The sequence below is a fragment of the Thamnophis elegans genome, chromosome Z (genome assembly GCF_009769535.1).
Source record: "Thamnophis elegans isolate rThaEle1 chromosome Z, rThaEle1.pri, whole genome shotgun sequence".
NCBI classification, from domain to species: domain Eukaryota; kingdom Metazoa; phylum Chordata; class Lepidosauria; order Squamata; family Colubridae; genus Thamnophis; species Thamnophis elegans.
The window spans coordinates 26,683,328-26,709,935 of NC_045558.1; the positions used below are offsets into that span (position 1 = coordinate 26,683,328).

Below are 26,608 nucleotides of genomic sequence, written 5' to 3' on the forward strand. Positions count from 1 at the left end.
TCCTCCTTTCCCTTTTTTAATGCACAATATTTTTTTCTTTTTTTAATTGTTAGTGAAAAAAAGAAAGTCATTTTTCTGTTTTCTCTATTCTGTATTTTATTCTTCTTGATAAACAAAAATAAATATGTTAAAAAAATGAGCATTACTCATTTCAAAACTCAATCACTGAAATTAATTTTTAAAAAAAGATAAGCATATACTAGCCGTGGATATATGAGTCCCTTGCCATAGTGGCTGAGGATAATAGAGATAGCATTCTATTGAGGAATATTTTCTCTGTTATCCACAGCCACTATGGCAAGAGATAATGGACCTACAGTTTAACATTGGGCTGTATGAGAAGGACTCATTAGCATTTTTTCTTTTTAAAAGTCCTCAAATGATTGCAGTTAAAACCTTCTGAGGTTACAAAGCCACATAAGGCTTTGATAAAAAAAAAAGCGGTTACCCAAAGTACAGCAAACAGAAATAAGATTAAGACTCAGGATATGCATTTGTCACATGGTTGTCTTAAAAAAAGAAAGGAACTGCATTAATAGGGAACTTGCCTAGATGGGGCATAAAACTTTTACTTCCAAACTGAATCTGTTTTCCAATCAAATTAGATCTATATTTTAAAATGGTAGATATAGCATCCATTAACTATTCTGTAGTAATTTAGACACAAGAATGATTTTTAAAAAACTAGCCAATGTTTTTATACAAATGCAATTATTTATTTATTTTTAAATAGCATCCTTTGCTGTTGAGACTTGTGTAAAAAGTTTGTCAGGGAAGTGTGCCATAGAAGACTTACCTTTTATTTATGTACTTGGTTTATTTAATTTACATCATCTATTATTTTATTTGATCATAAGTCATAGAATTCAATTTAAAGGAGGCCTGTCAGCCTCTGCTTTGCTGCTGCTTTGGCTGCCACTGAAACGGGGAGGCGAGGGCATGGTATTCGGGAGGGGACTAACTGTTGTGCTGGAGGAAGATTCTGGAGTTTGAACTGTCCACCTTACTGTGCATGTGGAGGAGGTTTCCCGCCAAGGCCAACGGCACCGGCATTCCATCCTGGTGATGCCTTTCGAAGTTATCTCACACCTAACACTTGGGAGAATTATGATTGGACTGCAATTGGGATGCCAAGGGGAGGGGAATGAATTATACAATATATTATTTGCTTTCGCGCCTAAATAATCAGACTTCGCTTTGCTACGCTTCTGTTCATTTATAATTAGTAAAAGTACACTTGATTTCTATCAATGGAGTCTTGTGGTTTTCTTTCCTGATTATCCAATGAAGAAGTGCTGACATTTAAGTGAAGTCTCACAATACACTCCACCAGGAGTTTCAACCTACCGTGGGGGGGTGTACTCACAAGAAAAAAAAAAGAGAAGAATGTCGTTGCATGCGAGCGATGAAGAGGAGACTGAAGGGGCAACTGCAGAACCATCTTTAACTGAAAGGCTGGCTGGCCTAAGAGTTGAAGAGCCTACTGTTCGCCCTCGATGGACTTTGGGTGTTGGGCAAAAAGAGGAATCTGAAGAATTGGATGCAGGAGTCACCCGAAGGAGACTGAAAAAGAAACCAGCTGAATGGGAGGAAGCTGGGGTCGAGGATTACAGATTGTCCCAGGCAAAACGGCTCCTTGAGGAAGCTATGTCTGAGCGGAAGACCCGTGTGAGAGCGATGGAAAGGGAGCAAACGGAGGAATTTGAACAAAGGTACTCCATGCATAGATTAAGGGAAGAAGTGCTGACAAGGCCTTAATTTTTCTTAGTATTAAGCAAACTGATGAAAGAAAAAATATATACATACACAATTGAATATATATACAAAATATCACACACACATATTTAAACACTGCATTTTTGTTGCTATTTCTCACACATCCCAATTCGCCTAAGTAATCATGTTATTAATCAGTGTTTGTTTTAGTGTAGCTTCACATGCTACAGGAAATTGAATTATGCATTTTTACAATCCAATATGTAATCTACAATCCACATGTGACACCCATGACCTATTTAGTTTTACTCAAAAAAGCAGCAGCCAATTATGCATTGGAACTAATAATTTGCATGATATAGAAAATCATGCAATCTAACCTTCATTTTCAATGTGAATATTTTATATACTTTTGCCCCTAGAAATAATGTTTTAAATTATGCTGAAATAATCAGTATAATCTTATACATTCTCATTCAGATATAACATCTACTGAATTAATGGCGGTGATTTTCATATCTTTATATATATATAGATACAGATATATATAGATATATATACACACACACACATACATACACACACATATACACACACATAAACACACACATGTTGTGGCTCAGCAGGAGCCATTGGAACTGCCACTAGACTCTGACAGCAAGGGGCCCTATGAGTCGGCTCTGGAGGATGTGGAGGACCTTGGAAAGGGTTCCGACTCCGAGCAAGGCACAGAGAGGCTGGTTGGCCACCGGGAGGCACCTGAGCCTTGGACCAGTGGGGAGGAGACAAGGGAGAGTGAGCCGGAGAGGGAGTTGTTCCTGGATGCACGCCTTCTAAGAGCTACTAGGCGTCAGGAACAATTACGCAATTACAGGAGGTAATTGCGCTCAGATGGTGGTCATTAGGCTCCTCTCCAGACTATAAAAAGCTACTTGTGCACACGCCCCTCTTTGCAGAAATCAACACAGAATCGAATGTCGGAGAACTTTGTGTGAGCTTGGCAGGCTGGATTGCTGCCAAGCCTTATCTGTGTTTATTGCCGCCCAAGCTTCTCTGGGTTGGGTTGCTGTCAAGGACATGTTTGTCTGTTAATTAAATGCTGTAATGTATCTCTGGTTCGGAGTATGCTTTGGTGTGGAATGAGGAGGGTCAGAATATATGTATGTATGTGTGTGTGTGTGTGTGTGTGTGTTTGTGTACATACGTACATATATACATAAATTGCACATTCTGTGTTAAGATACTAACATCTTAATAACAATTTTTAAATGTCAGGCAGAATGGATTCCTTGGAAACAGTCTTAAAAGTTGTGTTTGGTAATTTTTTTCTTTTGTCTCTTTCCTGCCTTAAAATTGCAACAGTAATTTAACCATTGGAAAACAATCTAAGCTAGGGGTGTCAAACTCGCATTGTCATGGCAGTCATGTGACATATTGGGACTTCCCCCCCCCTTCGCTAAACCGTAGCGTGGGTTGGGTCAGCCATTGGGCTTGATAGCCTTGAACCAAGCATTGTAATTTTTGCTGTTTCTTCTGCTCAAGTTGAAGATACCCATACCTGAAAACAAATCAGTATATTCCGTTTTAGGATTTCTCTTTAAACATCTGAGAAATTTTGATGTTGTTTTAATTCTCTCTTGATTGAAAAGAGTTAACTCTTTTTCCATGTGGTCTAGATATTGGTTACAACTACTATCTAATTAACCAAATACCACAATGGGAGCTGAAGTGCAGCAGCTGCCTAATAAGCTACTTTATACTGAAATAATAAATAATTTAAACATCTTTGGCATTATTAAACAATATTATAATTTCTGATTGGATAATTTAATGTTTCAAACAAAGGGAACTCCTGAGACAGGTGTTACGACTTCACTAATGTCACATCATGAAAAAGAAAGCTTCTTACAGCAGTACTGAATTAATTATAAGATAATTAGCATAAAGTTAAAATTTGTCTGTCTCTGAAGATTCAGGGATAGGTTACACAAAAGACATTTTTCATCCTGATTTTCTACAATTAGAAAAATCATTACTAATTTATGTAATCTTCACAGAATATACTATGAAATAATATTAAAGAATAGTCTTAGACAATAGTATTTTTCAGTCCTTTAATCCTTAGCCAATAGAAATAAAATATGAAATTATTCTGTCAAGAAACTAATGCATTCCTGTCCTTTCCTGCAACTAATGCTGCCCCTGGCCGACGCGCTAGTCGCCGGGGCTTTACGCAATCGGTTCCAAATGGCGCAGCGTGGCGGCTGCTGGCTTCTCCCCTTTGGGGAGGGGAAGTAGGTGGAAGAAAATGCAAGAACTTGACAAGATTGAAATCTTGAATCCAGAATGTGGTATCTTATCATGAGTACTTTCAAGCAGTAGAGTTCTGCACGTGTCTGGAGCTTCCATATCATCTCGGCCGTTCGGCAGCGAAGAGCAGCAAAGAGAGGAGCCTCAGCCTTAGCCTGATAGCAGCGACGGTGCTTTTCGGTGATTCTGCCATCTGTTTCATCTTCCTGCCCTGTTTGTCTGCGACAAGGACGAGAGCCCGAGAAGACCACCCCCGGATCACGCAGGCTCTGGCGGCTCCAGCGGCTTCCATACTATTTCGGCCGTTTGGCAGCGAGGAGAGGAGCCCTAGCCTTACTCTGATGGCAGCCACGGCGCCTTTCGGCGGTTCCGTGGTCTTTTTCATCTTCCTGCCCTGTCTGTCTGCAGCGAGGACGAGGGCCCGGGGAGACCACCCCCGGGCCGTACAGACCTTGGTAGTTCCAGCGGCTTTGGTGGTTCCGGTGGCCTCCACGTTGTCTTGGCCGTTTGGTGCCGACGAGGCAGGTTCCATTTTGGGAGCGGCGGCGGCGTTTTCTGGCACTTCCAGCGTCTGCTCCATCGTTTCGCCCTGCCTGCCCTTGACGGTGAGCCTTTGGGGACCCCCGGGGGCGGTTCTACCCCCAGAAAGAAGACTTTTGGACTGGGCTGCTACCGGGACCGCGGGTGGACAGAGGATGGCGGTACTGTGTACTTTTGTTGAATCCTTGCAGCACCTTTTGATCAACATTGCCCAGCTTTCTGAACTTCCGGTCCCTTCATTAAATCAACATTATCTTAGAGAACGCGGTTTGGGTGCCTGCAGAGACTGGCCACTTTCTGGAATTGACTGTGACTGCCATCATTGCAACCCTCATGGACACCATTTCCCCCTGCTTTCTTCCCTGTGGCTTAGTTTTCTGTTTCAACATCGCTATTGTCGGCTGCAGAGCCATCGGGTGAGAGCCATCTGGCTCTCTCTGAATTTGCAATTTTAATTTAAAAGCTGCGCATTTTATCTTTCTTTTAAATTCTTTCTTTTTCTTCTCTCCTCTTCCTTCTGCCTTAGTATGGGATATGTATGTGTTATGCTTGTAATTGGGTGAATGCTCCCATTTTTATTGCAATTATCGTTGTATTTTTTTGTATTTTAACTACTACGTGGGGATTGCTTGAGTGAGTGAATGAGTATGTCTGATTCGGAGGGCCTGCCGGGGAAAGCGGGGGTCACCGGGGTGGTTGGGGGGACTACGGCCACGGGAGTGGGTCGGAGCATTGCGGTCGTAACAGGGAGGGGCAGATATGGCGGGGACTTTAGGGCTGGCCATTACTGGGGAAGGAGGGTTCGCTACATCACAGAGATCCCTCCTTCCAGCCCTATGAGTCCCACTCTGAGGCCAGATGGCACGAGTAGTCAGGACCCTGGTCTCAGGCTGTTGTTGCTAAATGCCAGGTCTGTTGTTCACAAGGCTCCCCTCGTCCGGGACTTAATTTTAGACGAGAGGGCAGACCTGGCATGTATTACTGAAACCTGGCTGGGCCCGGAGAGAGGAGTCCCCCTCGTAGAGATGTGCCCAGAAGGATTTCAGGTGCTTCATCAGCCGAGAGCCCAGGGAAGGGTGTGGCTATCGTTATCCCGGAGTCTTTAGCACCTCGTAGGATCCCTGCTCCGGAGCTTGTCGGGTGTGAGTCCCTGCTGGTGAAGTTGGACTTCAAGGGTCAAGTGGGTCTGCTGCTAACGTACCTGCCTCCCAACTGCGTGGCAGCAGCCCTCCCTTCGCTCGAGTCAGTAGCCGAGCTAGCAATTGAGTTCCCCAGACTTATGGTTCTGGGGGACTTCAATTTGCCTTCGCTCGGTGAACACTCTGACGGTGCGCAGGAGTTCATGGCCTCCATGACAGCCATGGGCTTGACCCAGGTAATTCGGGGCCCAACCCATTCAGCGGGTCACATGCTCGACCTCGTATTCCTCTCGGAGCAGTGGTCTTGTGATCTTGGTCTGAGGGGTAATGAGATCATACCCCTGTCGTGGTCAGACCACTGCCTGCTGAGGCTTGACTTCCGGAGGCCAAACCCCCACTGTAGGGAGGAGGAACCGACCAGGTGGTTCCGCCCCAGGCGACTTATGGACCCTCTGAGGTTCCAGATGGAGCTTGGGGTTATTCCTGATACTCTCGCCCACAGTTCGGCGGAGACTCTGGTTGCCGCCTGGCACTCGGCGGCATCGGGGTCCCTCGACCGGATTGCGCCACTATGGCTCCTTGGTTTACCGAGGAGCTCCGGGAGAAGAAGCGCCGGAGGAGACGCCTAGAGCACCTGTGGAGGTCCGATAAGTCCGAACCAAACCGAGCGCTTTTGACAACATGCACCAAGGAATATATCAGGGCATTGAGGACAACAAAAAGAACATATATTGCCACCTTGGTTGCGTCCGCTGAGTCCCGCCCAGCCGCCCTGTTTAGGATAACCCGCTCCCTCCTAAATAGGAGGGATGCGGGGGACTCCCTGCAGGGTAAGGCTGAGGAATATGTCCAGTTCTTAGCGGACAAAGTTGCTCGGTTTCGGTCGGACTTGGACTCCACCTTTGCAGATCCAGCCGAGACACAGGATGATAGCTTGGCAGACCATCTCTGGGTTGAGTTTCAGGATGTTGCCTCTGGGGATGTGGTCAAGGCCATACGAGCTGTGAGTGCCTCCACCTGTATACTGGACCCGTGTCCCTCCTGGCTGGTTGCCAACAGCAGTGAGGTGACACGAGGCTGGATCCAGGCGGTCGTTACCGCCTCCCTTCGGGAGGGGCACTTCCCCGCCGCACTTAAAGCGGCAGTGGTGAGACCCCTCCTGAAGAAACCATCTTTGGATCCAGCCGTTTTTAACAATTACCGTCCAGTCTCCAACCTCCCCTTTGTTGGGAAGGTTGTTGAGAAGGTGGTGGCCTTCCAGCTTCAACGGTCCTTGGAGGAAGCTAGCTATCTTGACCCCTTCCAGTCCGGCTTCAGACCTGGTTACAGCACAGAAACCGCTTTGGTCGCATTGACCGATGATCTCTGGAGAGCCAGGGATGGAGACCATGCGTCCATCCTGGTTCTCCTTGACCTCTCGGCGGCTTTCGATACCATCGACCATGGTATCCTTCTGCGACGACTGCGGGAGGTGGGGGTGTTTTGCAGTGGTTCTCCTCCTAACTCTCGGACAGGTCGCAGTCAGTGTTGGTTGGGGGGCAAAGATCGTCCCCGAGGCCCCTAACATATGGGGTGCCGCAGGGTTCGGTCTTATCACCCCTACTATTTAACATTTACATGAAACCGCTGGGCGAGATCATTCGGAGGCATGGGATAAAATACCACCAATACGCGGACGATACTCAGTTGTATCTGTCCGTCCCGTGCCAACTCAATGAAGCGGTGGACGTGATGAACCAGGGTCTTGAGGCCGTTAAGAACTGGATGAGAGCTAGCAAACTGGTACTCAACCCAGACAAGACCGAGTGGCTGTTGTGTTTTCCTCCCAATAATTTGGCCAGTGTTCCATCGCTCAGGCTGGGGGGGTCAAATTTTACACCCCTCAGATAGGGTTCGCAACTTGGGAGTCCTCCTGGACCCACAGCTGACTTTCGACCATCATTTGTCGGCTGTGACCAGGGGGGCATTTGCCCAGGTTCGCCTGGTGCGCCAGTTGCGACCCTACCTGAACCGGGAGGCCCTCACAACAGTCACTCGAGCCCTTGTGATCTCTAGGCTGGAATACTGCAATGTGCTCTACATGGGGCTGCCCTTGAAGAGCATCCGGTGACTTCAGCTAGTCCAGAATGCGGCCGCGCGAGTGATTGTGGGCGCACCGCGGTTCGCCCACATAACACCTATCCTCCGCGAGCTGCGCTGGCTACCTGTTGATCTCCGGGTGCGCTTCAAGGTGCTACTTACCATCCATAAATCTCTCCATGGTAGTGGATCTGAGTACTTGAGAGACCACCTCCTGCCGATTACCTCCCTTCGACCGATTAGATCGCACAGATTAGGCCTCCTCCGAGTTCCATCCGCCAGTCAGTGCCGACTGGCGACTACGCGGAGGAGAGCCTTCTCAGTAGCAGCTCCGACCCTTTGGAACGACCTCCCCGTGGAGATTCGCACAATCACCACCGTCCAGACCTTCTGCACAGCCCTTAGGATCTGGCTATCCCGTCAGGCCTGGGGATAAGATTCTAATTCGCCCCACCCGAATGTTGAATGAAAGTTGCGTTTTATTGTTTTATTTTTATTTATGCACTGTCTTATGTTTTTGTTTTGCACCCCCCTTCCCATGTATTGTAAGCCGCCCTGAGTCCCCTCAGGGAAAAGGGCGGCCTATAAATCATAAATAAAATCCTAAATCCTAAAAAAATCCTTTAGAACAGTGTTTCTCAACCTTGGTGACTTTAAGTTCTGTGGATTTCAACTACCTAGGGAATTCTGGGAGTTGAAGTCCACAGGACTTAAAAGTCGCCAAGGTTGAGAAACACGGGAAGGTGGAAACAAATCAGATTATAGGTAGTTCTTGACTTACAAACATTTGTTTAGTGATAGTTCAAAATTACAATGGCACTTTAAAAAGTGACTTATCATTTTTCACGCTTACGACCAGAACATCATCTCCATTGTCACATGATCACAATTGGCAACTGGCACACTTGGCAACTGGCATATATCTATGACAGTTGCAGTGTCTCAGGATCATGTGATCACCTTTCGTGACTTTCTGACAAGCAAAAACAATGGGTAAGCCAGATTCATTAAGAACCATATGACTAACAACTGCAGTAATTAACAACTGTGGCAAAAAAAGGTCATAAAATGAGCAAAATTCACTTAACAATCATCTTGCTAAACAACAAAAATTCTGGGCTCAATTGGGATTGTAAGTGGAGCACTGCCTGTACTGTTTATATGAACATATAAACATGAACTATCAGAAAATCATACATTGATATTTTATTGTATGACATGTCCTACCTTTCATTCTGAGACAGCATGTATATTTGAGTTTTCGTCAGAAAGCTTTCGTTAATGTCATTTTGTAAAGAACACTATACTACAGTGATGGTTAACCTTTTTCTCCTCGGGTGCCAAAAGCACATGCGTACCCGCATCCCCATAAGTTAATGCCCCCCCTGCTGCCCTGCGCATGCACACACAGCTTTCTTGGAGCCTGGGGAGGGCAAAAATGGCCTTCCCCACCACCCAGAGGACCTCTGGAAGCTGGAAAAAGCCAATTTCCTGACTTCCAGGTTGCCAGCTGGGCATTTTTTTCTCCCTCCTGAGGGAGGGAGAGCATGCAAACCAGAAGTGTGGATTTCCAATTTGTGTGTTGGGCGGTTTTTCTCCCTCAAGAGGCTTCAGGAGGCTTCCCTGAAGCCTCTAGAGAGCGAAAAACCGCCCAACGCACAAACCGGAATTCCGTTCCCGAACTTCCAGTTTGCACATTGGGCAGTTTTTCGCTCTCCAGAGGCTTCAGGAGGCTTTCCTGAAGCCTTCAGACACTTCAGGAGGAGTCTCTGGAGGGTGAAAAACGGCCGAAAATCAAGGGCGAATATCAGCTGGCTAGTGTGCACATGCACGTTGGAGCTGATAAGGCAAAGCCTCGTGTGCCCTCAAAAATGGCTTCGTGTACCACAGGTTCAGCATTCTGCTACAGTACTTTAATCAATTGGATTTTTTTTCAAGTCATCTAATAATTTAAAATATTGAGATCTCAAAATTCTTGAACTACTTTTTTAAGTCATATAAAAAACGTTCCTTTCTCTCATACCATTCTCCACAAGTTTATGATAACTGACTCATTTAAAAGGTAAATTGGGGGGGGGGGGTGTCAACTTTCATATCCAGATGTTAGAGTACAGCCAAAAGACAAAGTCAGCAACAGAATGGCAGCCAAGAGAGCACAAAAAGCATTGCTCTAAATATATATATAAACAGAACTACAAAATATGGGGCAAAGAATGTGTGGTTTTTTTTAATTCTGTTGTGAATCACAAACAACTTCCAATAGTGTATGCTAACTGATAAAAAAGCATCAGACAGGAGAATAGTTCCTCTTCCATATCTTGTTGTTTAGGGAGCAAGTTATACAAAGGCTGTACTGGAAACGTCTGTTTACACAACACTATCAGAGTTGTTTATAGTTTATAGGGAGTTTATAGTTAAGTCTGAAAAAAATAGCTCCGATGAAGTTATTTCTATCCAGTGATATCATATTAATATTTTTTTTACAAGTACTCAATTAAGTACATAGCCAATATGTACTAAGCAGAGCCAAACTATGCTTAAGGAGAATGTTGATGGAAGGGAAAAAGTCCTCTAACTCAACTTAATAATATGGATTTATACAGACTTTTTAGACTAAGGTGTGAAATCTTTTATGAGGCTGTCAGTCACACTGTGCATCATTTCTCACTATAAAACTAATATGGAAAAAGATGCTTGATGGTTTTCAGGGAAGTAATAGGTATGAGCTGTGGCCTTCAGGTTGTGAATCTTTGAATTGTTAAAAAAAAATCAAACAGATATGTATGGAATGAAATCATAGACCTAATTAGTTTGATGCATTGTTTCCCTTAATTGCCAACCAGATGTCCTTGGAAAATCACAAGCAAGGCAATGCAAAAAAATTTATTTTCCTATTTTTCTGGAAGCCAGAATCTGGGCACATGTTGCCTTGAATCTTAGAAGAAGTATAAAATCATAACAACTATTATGACTATCATTCACAGCAGTAAATATTTATCTACATACAAAGCATTCATATAAATATCAAACTAATTGTTATGCCTTGTGCAGTTAATATATACTTGCTGCCATATGACACTTGGGACCTATAAGTAAAGTAATTTGTTTATTTATACCGCATGTTGAATTCCTGGACAAATTAAGTTTTGAAACTTAAGACTTCCTAGTTCTTTGCTATTGTGCAATAATAGCTCTTGAGACTGATTTATAAAAAGTGTGATCAAGAGGCAAAACAATAAGATGAAACTGTTATTCAAATGTATTAGACAATCAAAACAGCACTTTACCTATCAATCCTTATTTATGCCTGCAGAAGTTATTAAACTTGCACTGATGAAAGAAGCAGCAAAATACTCACATAATCCAGGTATATCCACCATGTTTGATATGCCACGCTCACACATGTCCACTTCCAATATATTTTTTTCCCTACTTTCCTCTACAATCTTTTTCAGGGATTTCGACATGGTTTAAACTGAAACAAACAGGGTACACTGTAGAATAAAAAAATATAGTAATCACAACCAGCAAGCAGACATTTTTACAGTTAATTCCAATTGCTTACCCCGAAAATGTACAAGATTTTCCATGCTGAAAATTGCATTTGAAAAAAGCAAAAGAAATTTAATTTAATAAAACTTTAAGTATGAGTCTATTAATTACATATGCATATTTATGTCTTATTCATTTAATAAGTCCCTTCTCTGATTAAACTGTAATTTAAAAAATAGTAGCAAAGTTGAGAAGTTGCATCCAAGGTTGCATATCTTGGAGCCTCTTTTCTCAGGTACTAAAAAGCAAAATGTACTAAAAAAACAATATACATTTTTTTCTCTAATCATGTTTTATTTAAGTAATCAATGCAGTTGATTACATGTACAGTAATCAATGCAATTTACCTAACTTTTAAAGTTGTCAAAGTACTTTAAATTTGTTTGCCTGAATGTACAGATTATAGATGAATGGCTACAAATCACAATGAGAGACCATCTGCTTTCCATAAAACTGAGCTCCCTCCATTTGCAATTAAAGTATCAAATAACAAGTAATGGAATCTACAAATGTACAATCAAATTCCAGAGTTTTCAGGTTTTCTCCAAAACATCCATTTTTTCTGCTGTGTTTCAATAGCAACTGTCCAGAATAGGAAATAGGAACGTATAGTCAGGCAAATACGATTTAGTCTATAAGGCACAATAATCAAAATATGGTTTAATGTGATATAGGGTCCCAGATTCTGAGAGGTTCTGGAGAACCAGTAGCAGAAATTTTGAGTAGTTGGGAGAACCGGCAAACACCACCTCTGGCCCCAGAGTGGGGAGGGAATGGGGAATGGGGATGGGCCCTGCCATGCCCATCAAGCCACAGCCACAGAATTGGTAGTAATTTCTTTTGAATTTCACCACTGACCCCCGTCATGTGGTATTTGCACTTAGCCCTGATAGTGAGTGGACATATTTGTTGAGAGTGGGATGGCAAACAGGATTTAATGTATGTATTATTTCTAGGTGGGGAATAAACCTGAGTTAGGTTTAATGAAAGTAACTACTTTGAAGAAATGTCTTAAACCTATCTGGGAACCACTCAAGCATCCCTTGTAAAAGTGGATGTAAATTTTCTGTCTTCTGGGACAACTCACATCAGTTTTGATTTCATCTCTTCCAGGAAACCACAGCCAATATCCAATCCATGGGACAGAAATAGTTAGAGAAAGAAGAAAAGAGAGAGGGGGAAAAAGGAAGGACTGCTGGAAGAAGTGAAATCTCAGGCTGAGAAGCATTTATGAGAGAGTATGGACATTTATTTTATTTATTTATATTTCATCAGGCATGAATTAGATAACAGATATAAGTCTAAACATGATCATGAATGCATGAAATGAATATGAAAACAAGGAAATATTAGGACAGGGATGGTAGGCACGCTGGTGCACTTATGCACGCCCCTTAAAGACCTCTTAGGAATGGGGTGAGGTCGACTATAGACAATCTAAATTTAAAGTTTGGGGAAGAAACCACAGTGTCAGGCACTCTGTTGCTGAAGTCGTATTTTCTGCAATCAAGTTTGGAGCAGTTTGCATGTCAAGCCTCATCAATAAATGCACGCCATATACCAACACATAAAAGGAGAGCATCACTAAAGCCATAGCTGTGGCCACGATCTGTCCTATCATTACCACGAAAAGGGACAAACATGGAAACTAACTTTACCCCAAAGAGAAAAGAGGCAATATGTATGTAAGTCAGGACTTTTTAAAGAATGGTGCAAAACCCTAGGCAGAAACCCATAGATTAAAATCTTTCTTTCTCATCACAACAGCCATCATGGGGACAACTCTACCTGTTGAATACTGCCTGCTTATCACTGCTTGCTCTCTTGAAAAGAATTGTTTCTTGGGCGAGGCGACCGTTTCATGCTTCAAAGCGGCCAAAGCAACACAAGACATTTCTCCAAAGGGGTGGAAGATGCTACGGTTTATAGGAGATGGGGGAGGCAGGGAAACTCACCGAGAAGAGCGACCGGGAGATCGGAGACACCAAGCGTACGGAAGCAGAGCAGCCCCCGGACTTCAGTGCACACACCCTGCACAAGGTCCGCCTCCCGCCGTCGGGTCCCGTCATTGCCTTCCTCGAAGTGCGCAGGCGCTTCGATACCCGGCGCCCGAAAAGGAGGGGGCTCGGGGGATCCGGCCACGCTCCGCTCCAAGTAAGGCGAATTGCCTGAGTGAGCGAAAGGCCCGCCCATCCCTCGGAATATGCGGCCGGCGGCTACCCAATCCCAAAGTTCCTTTGCCTTTGGGCGACGGCTATTGGTGGGAAGATCTCAAAAGCGGCCAAATGAGTTGGGGAAACGAGCGCCCTGCAGTTCTGCAGTTGGAAGTCCCTGAAAATTTATTCAGGACGAACAACAACAAAAAAAGATTGGCTCATGCAGGAAAGTAGGACCCGGGAGTGGGGTGGTTTATATGGGGCAAGTGACAATGCAGGCAAACTGAATGTGATCTTTTCCCCTTAAGCGCAGGCTTATTTTACTTCGTTTCTGCTGGCGCTAGGAAAATAGAGTAGTTTTCAAACTGCCAAGATTGAGGAAGTTAGTATACAGATACAGATTATCAGAGTTGGAAGGGACATTGTAGGTCATCTAGTCCAACGCCTTCCCCCCCCCCCCAAAGCAGGAGACACTTCACCATTTCTGACAAATGGCAGTCCAGTCTCTTCTTGAAAGCTTCCAGGGATGAAGCTCCCACAACTTCTGAAGGCAATTTCTGTTCCATTGGTTGATTGTTCTCACTGTCAGAAAATTTCTCCTTATTTCCAGGTTGAATCTTTCCTTGATCAGTTTCCATCCATTATTCCTTGTCTGGCCTTCAGGTGCTTTGGAAAATAGCTTCTTCCCCTCCTTTCTGTGGCAGCCCCTCAAATATTGGAACACTGCTGTCATGTATCTCCTGGTCTTTCTCTTCACTAGACTAGCCATGCCCAAGTTCCTGCAACAGTTCCTCATATGTTTTAGCCTCCAGCCCCCTAATCTTCCTTAGTTGCTCTTCTTTGCATTCTAGAATCCATGTTGGTAGTATAAAAAAAAATTAAGAATGATCTTTGTATTTGCAAAGATTCATAGTTAAGCCATGTGTTGAATATATGTGCATTTTTGATAAGCTTTCCTGCAGCTTTAAATAATTCTGCTTTGGATTTTGTCCAGCTTGGTATCATCTATTTAAATATAAACCACACAGTTATAACTTCAAGTCAATTAGCAATATAATTCTATTTTGCTTTCTCGGAAATGAGCCATATTTATATTCAGTGGCTGCCCATGAGGGTTGGAAAAGGTAGCATGATGGTGCAGGGTGGACTAGGAAGAATTCAAAACTCTCCTTGCTCTATTGCAAATTTACTGATTTGTGACTAATCAAAATTACAGTATCCCAATTATCTCACAGTACTGTTATGGGGATAATGCTAGGAAACTAAAAGTAGGATGCTAAAGGTGGGATGCTACTTCTTGTTCTGGGGTGCTTAGCATAGGATGCCAACTAAAATGGTATGACACTGTTCTTAAATTGTGGGTATTTTTTTTCCTGTTTTTTATTGTGTCAGTCCTGTTTGTAGAATTTTAAAAGAATTCTAGAGACGAGGTTCGGGGTAGAAAAATAAAGTTCCTTTTTATTTTCCAAAAATCAGAGTTAATTTGAAAACGGTTTGCAAAGCGTTGGTGGGTCTCACCCTGACTTCACCTGAGTCACAAAGGAGAGCCACACCAAATTCGAAAGTGAAACAGTAGTTATACCCTCCCTAACTCCTCCTACTCCTGGTCAGCTAGCCTGACGAGGGTGGTTACAGACCAATCAGAGACAATAATTACCCTATCTTTTACCTTATTTGGAAATACAATTTTTAACCAATTAGCCCTTGGCATCCTTCTGGCCAATCAAGCAATCACATTTTTCCCGCTCAATTCATAGCCACTCCCTTTACAATTCATTGTTCTCCTCTCAAGCATTTACATATTCTTTCCCTCCGCCATTACCACATGGTATAGCTCCCCCTAGTGGGCTATTTCAGTAAAATATAAACACTTTATATTATTTTATTACTCCAATTCCCCCATTTCTTATTTGGTGATTTGTTTAATATTTTCTTTTATTTCTTTCAATCTTTCTTTCTCAGTTTCAGTATTTTCATAGGGTGTAGAGTGTCCATACTTTCCAACAGGTGTATTTGGTTACCAATTTCCTTTAGTACCATCATTGTTTTCTCTGTTTGTTGGGCCTGCATAATACTTTTCACAGTTGTGATTACTAAGTTTCTTATTACCGGGATTAGACATGGCAACAACATTAATCCAATAAAAATTACACCCACCATAAATAAGGCTTGCTTCCAGTTTCTGAAAATGTCCCCTAGGAACCCTCCTTCATCTAACAGGCCAGTCCAGGTTTGTGAACCACATTTTCGGAAGGCTATCATATCCATTGCTCTACATACATCTAATGAAAGCTCCCATTTTCTTCTTTTCTTCTTCTTCTTGACCACCGTATGATTAAGATATTTTAGTAATGCTGCCCCAGGTTGTCCACTAATAATTCCCAGTCCAACCCACAGGGTCACATTATACCTTGTGAGTAGGCCTGGGTTATGGCAAGTAATGCTCTGTTCTTTCTTTTTCCATGGGGGTTTAAGGGATAGGCTGGTTGATGACTCCGAGCAGGTTCCCACAATACTTTACACAACCCCTTCCTGGTTGTAAATACTGACTCCTAGTATTATCACATAGAAAGTGGAGATTCTCAGTGCCTTCCCCTTCCGTGCCACAACCACTGAACCACAAGGCCTTCCCTATCCAATAGCACCTTGAGTCTCCCCTGGTTGCATTTTCACACATCTGGGTGATTCCACTCATCCACTCTCTACTTTGATTTTTACAAGTCCAAGCTGGATCTCTCTGAGTTTGCCTTGGTGTTACCTCCAGAGTCAGATTACATCCATATTGGGCAGTTTTCCAGTATTGGAACTCTCCCTTTCGATGTCCCCCACTTTTCAAACAGATCACCATACCAACGGCTCTATTCTTTCTCCGCAGGGAGCGTCTCCTAATAGCTGAAGCAGTCAGCATCCACGAGGGGATAGGAGGAAATTCGAAAGAACTTGGGGAGACCACTAAAGAGCTTGTGTTTAAATAGTCTTTCTCCTCCCACATTGTACAAGTATATCTTCCTACAGTCTCTCGGTTTATTTGCAAATATAGAGTGGTTTGACACTTACCCCCTCTCTTTTGTGTTACCACTATCCAACTTTCCTCCTGACCTACTTGTTGCCAGTTTGGTTGTAACTTAGATTCATACCACCAAATTTTGGGTTCAAAGATCCAATTCATGGGAAACACTCACTCTCCTTGTCATTATAACACCAAATTTGTGTCCAAGTTCCATCAGGTTCAAAGATTCTAGGCGGTTCAATCCATAATTCTCCCCCAACCGCCACTAGGGTTATATTCAAAAGGATATAAGTCACTGTTTTTTTTTTTTTTTTTTTTTTTAAACACCAGTTTCAATGGTTCTTTTTGAAAGGCTTTCCATGTTTCCGACTCCTCCAAGTTGGCTCTCTTCGCTCTGGTGTAACGGGTCCAGCCTTTTTCTTTCGTCCGGATGGCAGTGTCTGTGGTCAGCAACACCAGGAATGGTCCATCCCACTTTGGCTTTAGGGAATCGTCCTTCCAAGTCTTTATCCACACCTGGTCTCCCACTTCAATGGAATGTACTTTGAAGCTCAATGGAGGAGTCTGTATTAAATAGCCCGCTTTTCTGAAAGAATCAAAAGTCTGGGACAGTATTTGCAAGTATTGTATCAACCCTTTGTCTTTACTAGGTAAATTCCTCATTCGTATCCCAGCATTCCTTAGTGGCATTCCAAATAACATTTCATAAGGTGAAACTCCCACATCCCTCCTGGGTTGTGTTCTTATTCTAAATAAAGCTATCGGCAAAGCTTTTGTCCAATTCATCCCTGTCTCCAAATACAATTTCGTCAGCATTGTTTTAATCTTTCCATTCATATTTTCCACCTTCCCACTAGAGGGCGGATGCCACAGGCTATGCAGGTCCCACTTAATTCCCAATACATTAGCAATTCCTTGAGTAATCTTCCCCGTGAAATGTCTTCCCTGATCACTATCGATTCTCTGAACCACTCCATATCTTGGTATAATATGCTCTAAGATTAATCTGACAACAGTTCTAGCAGTTTCATCAAAACATGGTAGGCTTCCACCCACCCCGTTAAATGATCTATAATAACCAACAAATATTTATATCTTCCCACCTGTGGCATTTCAGTAAAGTCTATTTGTATATTTTGAAAAGGATAAAGCGCTAAAGGCCTCCCTCCTCTTGTTTTTCCCTTAATTGGTTTTGATTTACCCTCTGACAAATTATACATTTTGGGTCACTTGTTGCGCGGCAGTATAAACTTTTATTCCTGCATACTTCTTAGTACTTCATCAATCAAAGCTTGAGTTCCCCAATGGCTCCCCTCATGTAATCTCTCAAAGATTTGTCTCATTAGGGGGTAATTGAGGATTTGTCTCCCATCTGGTAACCACCATTTCCCCTCTTCATCCTTCTTTCCCCCCATTGTTTAATTTTATTCTCCTCCTTCTCATTAAAAATTGGTATTTCTTTCACTTCATACACATGGGGAATCATAATTTTGATTTGTTCAACAACTTCATTCATACCAGCTTCTTTAGCTTCCTGGTCTGCCAACCTGTTTCCCTTCTTCTCAACCTCATCTCCCTTTTCTGCAATTTCTTGGCGATGTCTGGCCACGCCTTAGTTACAAACTGAATTTTAACTATCTGCACATCTCATTCTTCCTCTAAACCCAACACTTCCTCTTCCTCTCTTCTCTCTCTGTTTCTCTCATCCTCTATCTCTTTGTTTCTGTTCACTTTCTTTTTCTTTCTTTTCCATTCTTCTCTCTCATCTAGGCTGTGATGAGTTCTCAGATACCTTGTGGTCAGTTGAGTAATATCCCTTCCCCCTACAGCTGCAGTGAGGAGAAGTCTTATTATGTAAAGTGAGCTAGCCGGGCCATCTTAATGGCCCATTAGCTGGGGGTGGGCAGAAAGCTATAGGCAACAATTCTGTCCTCTGTCTCTTTCTGTCTCTTTCACTCTTTTTCTTTCTCCCTCTCTCCCACTCTTTTATCACTTTCTCGTTACTCTCTACTGTCCAACCTGTCCCCATACTTATCTTTGATTAATCATGTTTGCAATAACTCACCTACTTCCCTAAATAGGCGCAATTCCCTCATTTGTTCACCCAAACACATACATACACTCTCTCCCCACCTCTCCTGTTTTCCTCCAAAGAATGACTCAGGGGGAAAAGAGGGGGGGGATTCACGCAGGTGATCACAGGTCTTTGGATCTCTTCAGTTATCACTTTCGGGGACATATACATTCATACTGTAATCATGCTTGCTCATGCCAACCAATCATTATAATTATTTCGGGAAGCTTTTTCACAAGCCACCAAGCTTCATTTTATTTATTAGAGGATCTCACCCTCCTTTCAGGTTTGGAAATGATAACACACAAGCATACATGCATATACCATTAAACAATCTTGCAGCTTACTGTTTCTTTATAGTACATTCATATCAACTTTTACCATGACATACATTTGCACTGCAATCAGGCTGCTTGTTTAGATTAATTTCACATACAAAAATATCCCATTTCATTCTTCTTTCATACAAAGCAATTATTATAATTATTTCAGGGAGCTGTACATAAGCCAATGAGCTCCATTTTCTATTATTAAGAAGTCTCAACTTCCCTCCAGGTCTGAAAATGATTACACACACACATGCACACATACCATGAAACAACACTTTCAGGCCTGGGGGAGGTCCTGTCACTTTAAATCTTCAAATTTCTTTCCTTGGAGAACTTATGGCTCATTCTCCAAGCAGCTGAGAAACTCAGAGAGAGCAGTTTAAATCCTAACTACTCTCCCTTCCCCCATAGCTTCAAGCCCAAGCTGAGAAGCTTATTTATTCTGCTAGTTTGGTTAAACATATCACAATCAATTCAACGCCATTCAATTCTACATGTTATTAGTATAGATTCACATCTAAGAATTTTTTTTTTTTTTTTAACAGACATTACATCAAATTAATCAAGTCCAATTACCTAGGTCTTCCCATTCAGTCAGGCTTTACCTTATTATCTGCTAACTTTCTTACTTTTGCTCGAAGTTACACCCATTGTTCTATCTCTTTAAGCACTAAATTGTTAATACCTGTCTCTGCCCTGGGGTGTTCCATTTCTATCTTGATCTCCCAGCAACGCTGGCATAATTTTAAAGGTCAAGATTTATAGAGACAATGTATAGGGATGTTTGTCCACACATTGCTTGGCCAGGGTTCTAGATTGGACCTCCCAGCTGAGCGCTGGCATAGTTTTAAAGGTCCAAACTCTTAGCTCTCCCAGCAGAACGCTGGCATAGTTTTAAAGAGCAAGATATATAGATATTTTATTAACACATCATTTGCATCTGGGTGGGGCTCGAGCTCTACTTTTCTTTTAAAAGACAACTATTAACAGCTTTCTAACATGTCCCTGTGGACTTCTTAATCGCTTTGGGGAAGAAACTCAGGTAGAACTTCTCTTCAGTTCACCTGATGGTGGCCAGTTCCTGAGTTTGTTACAACTTGATGGACTAAGCTTATAACCCTAGGATCCAGAGTTCCCTCTGGGGGCCATCCTACACCAAAAGTGGGCCATTCTGACTCACAAAATATTTTAAATTAGCCTGGGTTGCTGGGGGGTCCCCATAATCCCATTATATGCCTTCTTAAAATTCTTCAACATACACTGGAGGGGTGTTCTCAGGACACTACCTCCTCCTCCCTGTTTACATAAACCTTTTGTGCTTCTCTTAACAGAACCTTCATAGCTTCCGTGGTCCAATTTTCCCTCTTCTGTAATTTCTTAGCAATATCCGGCCAGGCTTTGGTAACAAACTGGATTTTCACCAATTGGATATTTAGAGCATTGTCCGGATCCACCCCAGCATATTTCCGCATTCCGTCTTTAAGACGCTGCAAATCTATCGCCGGGTCCTCATCTTTCCCTTGATTTATATTTACTGCTTTGGTCATGTTTTGTGCTTGTGGAATAGCTTCTTTCATTCCTTTTATGATTATTGATCTCAAATCCATCATATTCTGTCTTCCCTCTGCATCATTATTATTCCAATTTGGCCTTACTAATGGGTATTTAATGTCCTCTCTGATTTGATTTCCTTGTACTCCCGGATTCTCCCTTTCCCAAATTGCCATTGCAGCTGTCCTAATTAAATTTCTTTCCTCTGGGCTAAACAAAGTTCTCATTATATTTTGCATTTCATCCCAGGTGTAAACGTTAGGTCCTAATAGGGCATCCAACTGATCGCTTACGGTCAGGGGATCTTCAACAAAACTTTTCATTTCTTTCTTAAATGCCCGTACTTCGGATGATCGCAAGGGTTCATGTACATATGTTATGATCGGAATCCCATTGGGATCATTTCCGTTCAGGGTTTCCCTTAAAGGGAATTGCTTAATTTGTTCTCCTTCTTGTGTGGAATCCAAAGGAGGCTGTCTAATTAGTTCCTCTTCCTCCATCTGCCTTGTTAAATCTTTCCTCACGTTTGCTAGCTCATTTCCCCTACAAACCTCCCTTTTGTTTCACGTAATCATACAGATTACAGCATTGAAAGTAATTTTACAGCGCCATCTTGTGGCCACTCAACATTATTATCTTTCCACTATATAAAACAACATAAATTAACCATATCTTCTTTGTTCAACCCCAACCTCAAAATCTCCCGGTTATAGGGCGGGGATCCCCATCCAGCCAATATTCTGCCCAAAGGGCCATTTGGATTGATTTTAAGTTTGGGATTACTTCTTATTTTCTTTACACACTTCATTTTTGGTTTAATTGAACTTCCACCACCCATCTTCCCGATTGATGGCTAACCTTTCTCCCGAGTATGTGTTCCTATGTCCCTCTCAACAACCCTTCCAAACTCACACGTCACCGTCCCCGGACATTCAACAATATCCCCTTCACTCACTCCGTCCTGCAGGTCCCCCAGGACCCCTCAAAAGGACTTCTTCCCAGCCCCCGTTGTTGATTCTCACCACACAACTCTAACCGTGACCGCCCTGGGGTCTTGTTCTGGTGCCTTTTACCAGGTACTCACTCAGGGTTCTGTGCACAGATGTTTCCCGGTCGATCTCCAAGCCGTCTTTTCCTCTTTATTCAACCTCTTTCCCTTTATTCAACTCCCCCTACTACTCGTCTATCGCACAATTTTTACGGGCTTCCAAGAGCTCCGCAGTTCTCTAGGTAGTTCCCCCTCCTCTCAAATTCGGAGAGGGGTGCACCCAAGGGAGACCCCCCTAGAGCCCAGCAAGAGATTGAATCCCGGACACGAGCCCCCAATTTGTTTGTAGAATTTTAAAAGAATTCTAGAGACGAGGTTCGGGGTAGAAAAATAAAGTTCCTTTTTATTTTCCAAAAATCAGAGTTAATTTGAAAACGGTTTGCAAAGCGTTGGTGGGTCTCACCCTGACTTCACCTGAGTCACAAAGGAGAGCCACACCAAATTCGAAAGTGAAACAGTAGTTATACCCTCCCTAACTCCTCCTACTCCTGGTCAGCTAGCCTGACGAGGGTGGTTACAGACCAATCAGAGACAATAATTACCCTATCTTTTACCTTATTTGGAAATACAATTTTTAACCAATTAGCCCTTGGCATCCTTCTGGCCAATCAAGCAATCACATTTTTCCCGCTCAATTCATAGCCACTCCCTTTACAATTCATTGTTCTCCTCTCAAGCATTTACATATTCTTTCCCTCCGCCATTACCACGTGGTATAGCTCCCCCTAGTGGGCTATTTCAGTAAAATATAAACACTTTATATTATTTTATTACTCCAGTCCTTTCAACAGCAGGCCAGATCAAGGCACAGGAGCTACAGGGATTTCAGGAGTGCTTCAGTGTTATAGGTACAATTACAGAAACTTGAAAACCTCAGAGTGTCTTGCTATTCCATTTTGCCTCAAATAGATCGATATGGGGTTATGTTGAGTTTCTTTCTCATACTTTCTTCTCTCCCAAGATTAAACAGTCTTTCTTGAAACTCCTCTCTTAATTGTTCATTATTTAATTATTTCATTTCTTCTCTATTCTTAGAGCCAGATTTACACTCCATTATATTTTTAGAAGAATGCCCCCGCTTTATCCTATGCTTTACTATTTTAAAATTATCTTATTTTAAAAGGACTGGATTCCTTAAAAAAATAGTGGGGATAGTTTTAAAACTTCTTTTTGACCTCCAGATGATATTTGTATTTGTTTTTGATCTCTGTTTCCTCCCTTTTCCATATTTTTGGTAATACAGTCTAAAATATTGCTATCAGAACCTCCTTTTATAAATGAACATATACATAATTAGTTCTAGTTTTGATTATACTTTCAGCTGATTTATACAAAGCAGAATGTAAGCTACACACACACTACTACTTACATTCCATTCAATTTAAGCATAGGTATTTCATTGAATAAGCAAGCTTATATGAAAACAATTTATTATTGGCATTCACTTTTGCCTCTATGCCTAAGGAGATTCTCAGTCATTCAGGTCATTGTTGTCCCAAAGATGCCTTTTTCAAGAGACAACTGGACTTTCTGTTTTTTCTTTGAAGACATTTTGCTTCTCATCTAAGAAGCTTCTTCAGCTCTGACTGAAGAAGCTTCTTGGATGAGAAGCGAAACATCTTCAAAGAGAAACCAGAAAGTCTAGTTGCCTCTTGAAAAAAGCATCTTTGGGTTTTGCCTGTGTGATAACTTGATTAACATAGGACTTCAAAGTGCTATTGCAAAAAAAAATCACAATTTATTTAATTAGCGAACTTTATTATTATTATCTTGCTAATGTATTATTTAGAATTAATCATAGTTTCTAGTTTTATGTTTTACATTTTGATTGAATAAAATACCATCTTTTTAAGTGCTGGAACATAAAAGTAACATCTGAAGCCCTCAGTAGCTATGCATGTAAAAAAAACCTGATATATCCTCAAGCTCTGACAGACATAATTAATAAAAGTGTACTGTACTGCCATGGCATCTGGTACAAAAATAAAATGGCAAAATTATCACTTCTAGTGTCCAAATATGTATTATAAAAGTAAAAGAATACTGTAAGTTGTATTCTTGCCCGATTCTATAATGATTCATTCTCTTAAAAATTAACTCAATATGATACTGGGATTAATCTTTAAGCCCAGTCTACTTATTCCAAGACAGTCAAACTTGTGAGCTTTCAGCAAATCCGGTGCAATTGAAAATAAGAATAAAAACAAGAGTTAAGAATAAAAGTATAACTTTTTGCTGGTCTGTGTGATGTGAGTCATTCCAATATCATAACTACAGCTGTAAAAAAACAAAAATATGGCACTGAAGATTTAGCATTTCAAATTTTTGGTATTTATAACATGACACCCAATTTTAATCAGAAAGTAGCACTGCTCTAGGCCAATGGAAGGGCTGCCTGTCCCAAATGCCCAGATATATCCTGGGGAGAATATATCTGAGAGGAATAAGCAAAGAATGCCATGCTTGTACACTAGGTGTAAATTCCTGCAGGGTGGCCAAAATGTGAAGATGATCCCAGGGGCAAAGCAAATAGTCTCTATATGGGCAATAGTGAAATACGATATTGGAGTTGGATATTCCAACAATGGCATCCCGGATTGATGACTCCTATTCAAGGAACAGGTAGCAATTGGTATATGTCACTCTTCCATTCTATTTACTAAATGTTAATTGTCTCATTGTTCAGTAGTACTCAACAAATTATTTTATATCATGTTTCAGAGGATTTGAATTTGTTCTGAATCCAGAGAGCATTTGATTAGATGTTTTCATAAGGAAAATATTTTGGAAATGGAAAAAAAAAGATTTTTTTTACAGGAACTGGGTATGTCTAGTTTAATGGGAAGAAGGATTGAGGGTGACAAGATAGCAGTGTTCCAATAGCTCAGAAAGAAGGAGTCAAGCTATTCTCCAAAGCACCTGAAGGTAGGACAAGAATCAATGGGTGGAAACTAATCAAGGAGAGAAGCAACTTAGAACTTAGGAGAAATTTCCTGACATTTAAAACAATTAATTAATAGAACAACTTGCCTCCAGTTGTGAATGCTCCAACATTGTATGTTTTAAAGAAGATGTTGGATATCCATTTGTCTGAAGTGACGTAGGGTTCCCTGCCTAAGAAAGGGGTTAGACTAGAAGACCTCCAAGGTCCCTTCCCTTCTGTTATTATATTCTATTCTAAATGAGATTTTTAATTTGCATAGATATGGGATGTTTAAAGAAAAATATAGTAAGAATTCTGACAGTGAATATCTTTACCTCTAGTTGAGCTGAAATAATTTGTTGGATGACATCCAATAAAATGATCTAATTCAGATACTGAAGTAGAAACTCATGCCAAGGGAACAGGAGACAGGTTTGTATTGCTTCAAAGGCCAAGAAAGGTAATATAATTGTAATATAATATGTGAGCTGCAGCACATAAAGTAATTTTTTTAAAAAAAAGAATTTTCTTCAACTGCATCTGTACTTTGAGCAATTCAAGACATATCTATATAGTTGTATAGTTGATACCTATTTGTAACATATCAACAGAATAGTCATAATGCTATCTTACAAGAATATACTTCCTTATTAGAAATATTAAAAAGTACTGGAAACACAAAATAACCTGATGTTACCCAAATGTGTTGGAACTAATACTTCATTGGTAGCACTAAAGAAGTTATTTTATTGTTTTCTGATTTCCTTTTAACTTTCCAGTTTAGTCAACAGTTGTTAAGTTTTCCTAATTGTTTCCATGGACGGCCTAGGTCCAGGATGCCGAACCTATGGCATATGTGCCCTTCCCAGGCTCCAGAGGCTTTATAGGAGCCTGGGGAGGACAACAAGAGCATCCCTAGCCCCCCTGGAGACCCTCCAGAGGCTTCAGGAGCTTCTCTGAAGCCTCCAGAGCGCAAAAAAAAAAAAAAATGGCCCTATGGGCAAACTGGAAGTTTGGGAATGGACTTTCAGTTTGCTCATAAGGTCGGTTTAAGCCCTTCGGAGGCTTCAGGGACCTTCAGGAGGCTTTACGGTCTTAACAGGGAGGGGCAGATATGGCGGGGACTTTAGGGCTGGCCATTACCGGGGAAGGAGGGCTCGCTACGTTACAGAGATCCCTCCTTCTGGCCCTATGAGTCCCACTCCAAGGCCAGATGGCGTGAGTAATCAGGACCCTGGTCTCAGGCTGCTGTCGCTAAATGCCAGGTCTGTAGTTCACAAGGCTTCCCTCATCCAGGACCTAATTTTAGACGAGAGGGCAGACCTGGCATGTATTACTGAAACCTGGCTGGGCCCGGAGGGAGGAGTCCCCCTCACTGAAATGTGTCCAGATGGTTTTCAGGTGCTTCATCAGCCGCGACCCCAGGGAGGGGTGGGGGTGTGGCTATTGTTATCCAAGAGTCTCTAGTACCTCGTAGGATCCCTGCTCCGGAGCTTGTCGGGTGTGAGTCCTTGCTGGTGAAGTTGGACCTCAAGGGTCAAATGGGCTTGCTGTTAACGTACCTGCCTCCCAACAGTGTTGCAGCAGCCCTCCCCTCGCTCCTCAAGTCAGTAGCTGAGCTGGCAATTGAGTTCCCCAGGCTCATGGTTCTGGGGGATTTCAATTTGCCTTCGCTCGGTGAACACTCTGATGGAGCGCAGGAGTTCATGGCTTCCATGACAGCCATGGGCTTGACCCAAGTAATTCGGGGCCCGACTCACTCGGCGGGTCACACACTCGACCTCGTATTCCTCTCGGAGCAGTGGAGTTGTGATCTTGGTTTGAGGGGTAGCGAGACCTTACCCCTGTCATGGTCGGACCATTACCTACTGAGGCTTGACTTTCGGAGACCAAACCCCCACTGTAGGGAGGAGGAACCGATTAGGTGTTTCCACCCCAGGCGCCTTATGGACCCTTTGGGCTTTCAGACGGAGCTTGGTGTTGTTCCTGATACCCTCGCCCGCAGTCCGGCGGAGACTCTGGTTGCTGCCTGGAATTCAGCAGCGGCAGAGGCTCTTAACCGGATTGTGCCTTTACGGCCGATCCGAGGCAGTGGATCCAGGAGGGCTCCTTGGTTTACTGAGGAACTCCGGGAGATGAAGTGCCGAAAGAGACGCCTAGAGCAACAATGGAGATCCAGTA

General features: G+C 42.4%; 1 protein-coding gene and 1 long non-coding RNA gene across 2 annotated transcripts in view; both read right to left on the reverse strand.

The window, feature by feature from the left end:
- The window catches only part of RSU1 (Ras suppressor protein 1), a 94,071-nt gene extending 80,648 nt beyond the window's left edge, over positions 1-13,423 (reverse strand). The window contains exons 1-2 of the mRNA XM_032238270.1: positions 13,292-13,423; positions 11,143-11,278 (exon numbers count right to left, since the gene is read on the reverse strand). Of these exons, the coding sequence (XP_032094161.1) occupies positions 11,143-11,251 (109 nt within the window). The 5' untranslated portion in view covers positions 11,252-11,278; positions 13,292-13,423. The remainder of the gene's footprint in view (positions 1-11,142; positions 11,279-13,291) is intronic.
- A 3,388-nt stretch (positions 13,424-16,811) lies between these two features.
- Positions 16,812-21,859, reverse strand: LOC116522997. The gene is made up of 2 exons (XR_004257020.1): positions 21,541-21,859; positions 16,812-17,088 (listed from the first exon to the last, which is right to left on the reverse strand). It is a non-coding gene; the product is annotated as an uncharacterized LOC116522997 (long non-coding RNA).
- Positions 21,860-26,608: the final 4,749 nt, after the last annotated feature.